This window comes from Setaria viridis, chromosome 9 (genome assembly GCF_005286985.2).
Source record: "Setaria viridis chromosome 9, Setaria_viridis_v4.0, whole genome shotgun sequence".
Lineage (NCBI taxonomy): Eukaryota > Viridiplantae > Streptophyta > Magnoliopsida > Poales > Poaceae > Setaria > Setaria viridis.
The window spans coordinates 30,349,611-30,358,339 of record NC_048271.2 but is presented as its reverse complement, the minus strand read 5'-3'; the positions used below and the strand labels follow the sequence as shown (position 1 = coordinate 30,358,339).

Here is an 8,729-nt window from a genome sequence, read left to right as displayed (position 1 = left end):
GAATCAAAACTTGGCCATAGCTTAGCAAGGCAAAAAGAATATGCAGCGTTTTTACATCCTTCTTTCTTCCCAGTTGCAATCCCTTGGCTACATTACACCAATAATAATAGTAGACCCAAGAGCTACATCTGCATATCAGCAAAAAATATCGAATAGGCAAACCTGTTGCCGTCAACGTAGTTATCAATTTACCTGCCAGGATCTGTTCTACTCAAAAGGGTCGGGTAACAGACAGATATCAACAAAGATATCAGGAACCCTAATTGGTCAGATAGAGGGCTACAGATCCATGCCACTATGCTAAATTGATCTCTGCTGCGCCCTCAAAATATCTGTCAACAGCTTGACTGAACCATATAGCAATACTCCCCAGTGCAGACATGCAAATTTGAGCAATATTCTGAGCTACATATCTCCATCCACAATATTACACTGACATTTGCTTTGATTTGGGAAGCTATGTCTCCAGCGAATCAACCATCTCAAGGTCAACTGGAACGTTGTTTGCCACTGCGCTTGAACCTCCAACACGTCGGTAGAAAAGCACATATGCTGCAGACGTCCTGATGTCATCCTCACTAACAGAGGAGACATGACTATCATCAAAATGATACCAGTTATCCTCTTCTACTAGCTGCAAGTGACAGCATTGACGACTTCAGGAAGCTGAACAAGTATACAATAATGGAAACATATACAAATATAATATAATAACATGAAAATGCAAGTACCTTTGCGTATGCAGAGTAGTGTCCACCACCCAGACCACCATAATGATTGATGACTGCATAGAGTTCATACATGGGCTGCAGATTACCTCTTGATGTATGCTTCACATACTTGCTCATATTGAGGTCATGGATTGGAAAGTTCACAAAAGTGTCAAGCTTGTTCTTCATATAGCGGCTGTATGAGAACCTTTTCAAGTGAACTACCAATATCTCAGGCAACCTCCACAAGTCCAGTTTCTTGCTAGCTTGCCTGTGTTCCTTGCAGCCAGGGCAGTACCTGTTTAGATAGGCATGACAGCAGTAAAAAAAACCATCAGATACCATAAAAGGCTTGTCTCAAATGAGGGCAGTTTGCAAAAGCACCTCAATGAAGAAAAGGAAAATTACTAACCACATATCATCAGGCCCCAGAGGTTCCTCCTTCAGAAAGGCATCCAAGCATGAAAATAAATTCACTGCTTCTTGCCGGGTTTTCTTTGACAAAAAACCAGGCTTGAAGACTTCAGGAAGTTCATCCATGTAATCGGTATTGTACATCTCACGCTCTCTATCAGACCAATCCATTAAAACCCTCATAACTATTCCTAAAACACGATTAGAATCCGTGTTTATAGCATTCCTCGCAATACCTTTTTCATCAGTCAAGGAAAGCTGAAAAGGCAAAAGGTCATCATCAACTGCATTATCATCACCACTTGATGTAGAGAGACCCTCCTCGCAGGTGGTGCCATTATCTGTCAGTACAATACCATCCAGACTTGGCCCATTGCCACTCAACTTGACTGCAGACACATCAGGGCCATGTGCTTTTGCTCGTACAAATGGAACCAAAACATCAGAGACAGCCGCATATATATCAGATTTTCCAGTAGAGTCATTAGGAATACAAGTCACAAGGGGGCACCCAATGAGCTTCCGGTTGATATTAAACTGGGGGTCCGCACCAAATCTGGGTGAATTATCAAAAGCTTATCAACACATAAGAATAGATTTGGAAACTAATAACTATCAAACAACATGGCATAAAGATAAGTTTAATCATATGGTGTTTTCTGCGGTCTATGGCCACAACTAAATTGCAAATCATTGATCACAAAAAAATAGATAATATACTACTCTAAAATAAATCAATAGAACTTAAAGGAGAAACTACCACCCAATTAATGACTTGTCTCATAAACAATGGGTGGATGCACCAACAAACAGAATCCTCTGTTCCTTGCCAACATTTGAGTATATTTGAAGATGCACTACCATCAGCTCACCTATCTGCCCTCCGGTGCAGGATCTCCAACCTCAAAAGTTTTTCATGACCAACAGGGAGCCTATATGCAACAAGTATATCTTCATCTTTTATAGTGTAAAGTCCCTCAATTGGATTTGTTAGGTAGCGATAGATACGGTGATCATACACCTAAAAACATACAAGTATCAGCTGCTCAGTTGCATGTACATTATTATAGGATTAGCCGCACAAGAAAGGCAAACACATGTTTGTACCTCTGCAAGTAACAATGTCTCGGAACTTTTTAAGCAGCAGGCATCAGTAAGGGCTTTAGTAAGATCTCGGCAGTTTCCATTTTTCTGTATCGTCACAGTGAAAGGCATTGGAAGAGCATCTCCAGTACCACTGAATACAGTTACAGTAATCATTCGAGTAACTGTTGATGGCAATGGTAGTGACAAGTACATAAATGGGTCAAAGGTAACAGAGATTTTGTTACAAACTGGGCACACCAACGTAGACTTGTATTGACCCTGCAACATCAACCAGCAAATTGATAGATTAAAGCACAGAACACGGACGGGATTATCAATGAACATAAAAAGCTAGATTATCGAATTGCTAGTTTCAATTGCAAAAGCAATAACCAAAGAACATAGATCAATGAAGGCTTCTTTGGTCAAATTTGAACACATAACAGCCATAATGCTATCTTAAAGAAATGTAGCAAAACACAGTTTAGAAACTAAAGAAAAATTCAATTTATCCATAGAAATATAGAAAATAAACGAAACAAACACAGATTCAGTACTCACTCTTGAGCATTAAGTTTAAAAGTTAAGAAAAATATATATTTTTACATTGCCTCAAGAAAATACCAATATATCAATAGATAGAACTATAGGAAAATAACAAAATGAACGCAGATTAATAACTTTGTGTATCATCCTCAATTTCTTAGTGCATAATTTTCCAAAAATCTAAAAGTTTTTGTTCAAAAATGCCTCTTTTTTCTATTCTATATCTATTTTCTCTTGATTATTTTCTCAACTTTTGTGTTTTCCTTGATGACCATTTGGTTGAAATGATTGCAAACGAGAAAATGCGGACTAGAGAAACAAAGGCAAAGTGAGAAGTGCAACTCTTAGGTGGAATAACAGATAACAGGGTGGAACGAGTAGCAAAGAGGAAACCCTAAAGGTTGATTCGGTTTAACCTAAAATATTATCCAGAAAGTAAAAGAGGAAAGAGGCACCATGTTAAAAGATTTTACTTACTTGAAACTTATCTACAATTATTGAGTCATTTCGAGCTTTATGGTAATTCCAGCATTCCTCAGCAAATTCATCATCTGGACGGCCATCAGCATCCTTCGCCTCAATATATGGTTTCTTTTTGACACGGTTGAGATCTTCATGCAGACCATCCAACAGAAACCCAAGTAGCTCCTGTACGAAAGGTAGGGAAATACTGTGTCAAGAGGGATCAAATTTTATTAAATAAGGTGTGATCATAAAAAAAATGAAATTCACATCGACAGAGAAATTATGCAAATGCATTCAGCCAGAGTAACAGTTAAACACGTGAAGGCACTAACATGCTGAAAATGAATGGTGCATGGGTACCAAAATACAATGTGCAAAGTTGCAAGGTTAACTCCGATAATGTGCATGGTATAACACTCCTATCATAATGCGTGGAGCAAAGAATAATAATCTGAAAGCCTGAAAAACAGGGAAAATCATTGAACAAGCCCAAAGTGTCAAAAATAGCACAAGGTATCAAATATCTTATCTAGAACACGGCAGTGTACTAGTAGAAGAAATATGCATTGGAAAAAGGACATTGTTTCAAGTTTCAACTTAAATACACAAATCTCATACATGAGCACAATATGTTTATATACATCCTCTGAGTTGGCATCAATTCCTGTTTAAAATAAGACCAACCTGAGAATCATGCTGATTATATCCACTGAACTGTGGAGCAAAACGAGAAAGTTTTGATTTAAATGCACGTGGAGGAACAGAAGTTCGACCAGATGACCAAAGTTTTCTAAGAAGCTCTCCAAATGCTATCGCAAGTTCACCCTGCGGGTTAGAAAATCCCGGATCAGCAAAAACATCATCATGTAATGTAAGTACAAGATTTATTTAGTTAAGCTCAGGATAAGAATGACCACCTGGAGCCCTAGTGGATTTTCTGTATTTATTTCACGAGTATAGTCCTCCAAAAAGTACTCTACCAAGGGAGGTGTATGGACCAAGGATTGTATGGCACTATTCATGAAGCATGTATTACCCAAGTTATGTAACCCACTCAATCCATGAGTATCATCTTTAGTTCCATTGCTGAAACTGTTGTAACCATCTGTTGAGTCCCTTAGTAAAGGACTGAAGCTATTATCTTGCGAAAAACTAGAACCAATTCCAGATGAAAAACCATTTGAATAGGTGGGCCCCCCAGCAATCGAAAATGAAGATGTGGAGGGTCCTAATGGGATTAGTGCCAACTCATTATTTGTGGATCTTGTATTAAAACCTGTACGGCTCTCATCTAGCTTCATTTCCAAAAGGATCTGCAATCATAAGGCAAGGAAGAATAGTTACTGCGCAGCAAGAAAATAGCTAGAACTTAGCAATCACCATCAAAATGATATATAAAAAAAAGTTCAATAAGGCACTAGCATTAGTACCACAAATAGACAAGCTAGTTTGTATCTAGCAAATTTTTGGTGGGGCGAGAGATGCGTCCAGCACAAGTTCATTCTGAGTACAGCATAACAAAACTTAATAGCTATCATATCACAGGTTCACGGAAGTACAACACGGCACCCAAAAGCAGAATTATATTAAAGACTAAAACGGTGAGCTTTATAACTCAAAAACATAACAATGAGATGGATTGTGCAAAGCATTGCTAGGTGTAACAAAAGAAGAAAAATTTAATTGTTAGCATATTAAGGCCTGTTTAGTCCATGCCTAATACTGCCACAACTGACCTTAGGCAAGTGCGAATTTCTACACTTTTTGGTGGCAAGGATGATAGCCACAATTTAGGCAAAATTAGGCACAAGTTTGGGTCTATGGCACATCCCCCTGAGAAAAGTAAACAAAGGTAGCACTATACCTCCTGGTCCATAGTAATTTGAGCTTCATCTAGTGTCTCATTGAAATTAGCCAACTTCTTGCTCTTTAACTTCTGATAATAATCCCAGATGACAATCTGAAACATTAAACCACAAATGGTCAAAGACACTAACTATAAGCATACTGATAAGTGGCACAATCAAATTCAACAGATGATAGTGCTTATACCTCGGACTGCTCTACTGACATGATTGAGCAAACCATTGAGTAAAGCTCATTAATTTTGGCCTGAAAACATCAACAAACAGATGCTAAAGATAAATCAATTACAGAACAAACAAATTTTTCTAGTCTGGTAATCAAGAAACTAGAGAATCCCAACAAAACTACTAAGACAAGTAGCTCATAGAAATTTTAATTTATCATTATGTGCATTATTACTCCAAGCAATTAACAATTTGCACACTTCCAATCTGATTATGAGACTAATTGTAAAATCCATCCATGCTAGTCTGACCATTCCATGTATGGCTCGAGACATTTTTCATTTACCCACATCCAACCAGTCCTAACATCCCAAACTAGACTAAACTGAATAAAAACTGATGACACCAAATACAACAGTGTAGTTAATACCTCAACTCGGCATTGCATCATAAACTGAAAATATATCAGAACAGTTTCATTATTATAGATGGGTAATTTTATGTCGAGTGTACCTTTCTACTTATTCTGATATTTCGTTCAGAATTATCTCTTCCATCAATTAGTTTTAGACAGAGAGGATAGACATCCACTATGTAAACCTTGTTAGGTTGACTATCCAAAATTACTTTTCTGGGGATTTCTGGTCCACCTTTATACCTGCAAGTATTGATATCTTCAATGAGTAGAGTAATATATGATACTACAGGAAACACAACAAAATAATCTATCACATAGAAACTAATTATTTCTCAAATGAGTGGCTGCTACAGATGGTAGTGAGGTAGTCCATCAAAAAGTTGCGATGCAATATTAGATACCACCTGTAAGTCCAAACAGATCCACACCAAATATGAACACACAATACCTCACTAGAAAAGTAGAACACCGCCAAAAGAAAATTTGCATAACATACAGCATGATTCGGACACTGTATGATGATTCTAATAAAACAGAAAAAATTCCAAATACACTAGGTATCACAGGTATTCTTAACATAATAAAGTTGTAACCATGACAGATAAACGAATAAAACAGACATAATCAAAGGAAAACATGTCTTGGTATTAACTCTTGTTATAGTTCAGCTACCACATCAAGATTGTAGATACAAAGAAGACAATTCACAGTGAACCTAATTGCTAAAAAAACAGGCCACTAGTACTATTGGTGCACCAATTTTCCACTGATGTGTACACTTTACGGAGAAAACAAGCAAATACAAATAGCATTAAATACCATCCATATAGCCTCCGCCAAACTCCTTGTGGCACCAAAGTGTAGTCCTCCCCTTCTCTCAAGGTTCTTTGAAGCTCTGGCTCTTCACTACCATTGATTGTTTCTGCTGAAATAAGCTTCGAGTTATCAATCTCTCCGGGTCTATTCATAGCCTGAGGAAGCTGCTCGGTGTCATTCTCCTCATCACTGACTAAGCCCACATAACGTTGCCACTCCATCCACCAGCTGCCACATTTACGTAAGACGTAATTTAGTAATCATACTATGAACTTGCATGTGCAGAACAATAATTCCGAATAAAATTGGATGATTTTTAAACATTACGACTTCAAAAGGAAATGACAACTCCAAAGTGTAATGAAGATAAGACATTTGCAGGAAACAAATCACGTAGGGCAACACAGGCATATCTTTTGCAAGAATTTTAATGGGGGTGATGAGTTCTTCATAGTTCCAGCGCAATTGAAGGTATATAAGACTCTGAAGCCTCATATAGCAGTAACCAGTTAGGATGTGGGTACCATAATGGTCATACAGTGTTGGGGACAATAACGTTTCTTAGACAGGGATATGAATCTTGGCATCCCTAGTTTACAGGACCATCATGCTTTTCAAGAAATCGGTATCTCCATGTCATCATAACCATATTAACAGGTCAACTCAGATGGGAACCTGAGTCCATCTAGGATATCCTTTAGTTTAAAGTCTTGCCAATGTTTCTGATTGAATCATTAGGAAGCAAACATCAAAACATATAACCAATGTGTGAAAGCTGAGGAGATGGCTAGACAATGTACATCCACCCCTAACATAATCACTAAATCAGTGGGTGAGTTGTGATCTCCATTGCCATAATTACAATCTATGCTCCTGCTATAACATTGTGCTCACAACAACACAAATAAGTTCTATCCAAACAATCGGCATGCCTCCCCATATCATGATCGCAGGCCATCATGTGGTACCAATCTAAGCTGCCAGTTGGATCATCTCACGCAAGACAATGGCCAGCAAGTTCCTCGCTCTCCTGTTACAGAAACCAAATGAATTTTGCCCAAGATGGCCAACCATCGTCACCCAAACGGACCGGATTTTCGAGATGTTAGAATATTAGATCAAAATACTGCTAACGCTGGCCCTAACACCAGCAGCCCCAAATAGTCCTAGACTCAATTAACCACGAGCCCGCGTCCCCCACAAAATTTTACGCCTCGGATCCACGCTTCGAACCTAAGTCCTAAATCGCTACAGCTCCCGGAACGACGCGCGGTTCGGCGCGGAAAAGTACACGGGGCAATTTACGGGGGAAAGCAACGAGGAAATCGTACGGCACCGACCTCTGTGAGACGAGGTAACGGAGATCCCCGTCCCTGACATTCTCCTCGGCCTCCCTGGTGAGCGCGGCCACGAGCTCCCGCTCCTCCTCCGCAGTGCACGGGAGGCAGCTCGACGCCTGGAGGAAGCCCTCCGCGCTCGGGATCGTCATCCCGCCGCCCGCCGCCGCCGCCGATCCGACCCCGCGCCCAGCCCGATCGAATCCGAGCTAGCACGGCGAGATGCCGAATCGGGACCTAGGGTTTGGTCCGGCTTGGCAGGTCGAGCGTTTTAATTCGGACGACGAGGGAAGGTGGGATGAGGGAGAAACCAAGGAAAGAAAATGAAGGTGAAAATGGAATAAGAAAATACGGTAATTTATTTGGATGGAGTTGTGATGAAAAGCGCGTTCTAAATGGGTAGGCGAGGGGGATAGCTGGAGGAACCTGGAAAGGCCCGTCTCTTCGGCTCGTCGCTCGTGAGGGAAGGCCTGTATGGGCCACTGACAAGCGGGGACCATGGTAACGATGGGCCCACGTAGCGTTGTGAGATTGGGAAGTGGCGTGGCCGGTGAAGGTTCGTGCCTTCCCCGCGTGGGACCACTCTGGAGTCACGCGAGGGGAGGCGTGCGGCGCTTTGCTGCGTACGGGCGACGAGTAGGGCGGCTGTGATGCTCTGCCTCTCGGAGACGGAGTGGATCCGAATTCTGGACGTCGCGTGGCACGCAGGTTTGGCGTGTATTGCAGGGGAAGAATACCACGAGCCAGTACGTCGTCTACTTGTCGCCAGCGCAAAGGATAGCAGTACTCTTTTATTACATTTAACTTAAATATGAATACAGATTTAGAATTTCGGATGTTATAAATTGATAACTCGAATTCATATTCACATGCGAATATCTACTTCAGTTAAGTGGTACTGTGGTCG

At 40.4% G+C, this 8,729-nt stretch overlaps 1 protein-coding gene across 1 annotated transcript; it reads right to left on the bottom strand.

The window, feature by feature from the left end:
* On the bottom strand, positions 1 to 8,209 carry LOC117837955 (ubiquitin carboxyl-terminal hydrolase 9). The gene is made up of 13 exons (XM_034717779.2): positions 7,826 to 8,209; positions 6,489 to 6,713; positions 5,765 to 5,909; positions 5,274 to 5,333; positions 5,086 to 5,181; positions 4,139 to 4,534; positions 3,906 to 4,046; positions 3,234 to 3,404; positions 2,232 to 2,489; positions 1,997 to 2,145; positions 1,123 to 1,680; positions 732 to 1,008; positions 1 to 634 (listed from the first exon to the last, which is right to left on the bottom strand). The coding sequence occupies exons 1-13, from the start codon at positions 7,972 to 7,974 to the stop codon at positions 458 to 460; spliced, it is 2,802 nt and encodes a 933-aa protein (XP_034573670.1). The 5' UTR covers positions 7,975 to 8,209; the 3' UTR covers positions 1 to 457.
* Positions 8,210 to 8,729: the final 520 nt, after the last annotated feature.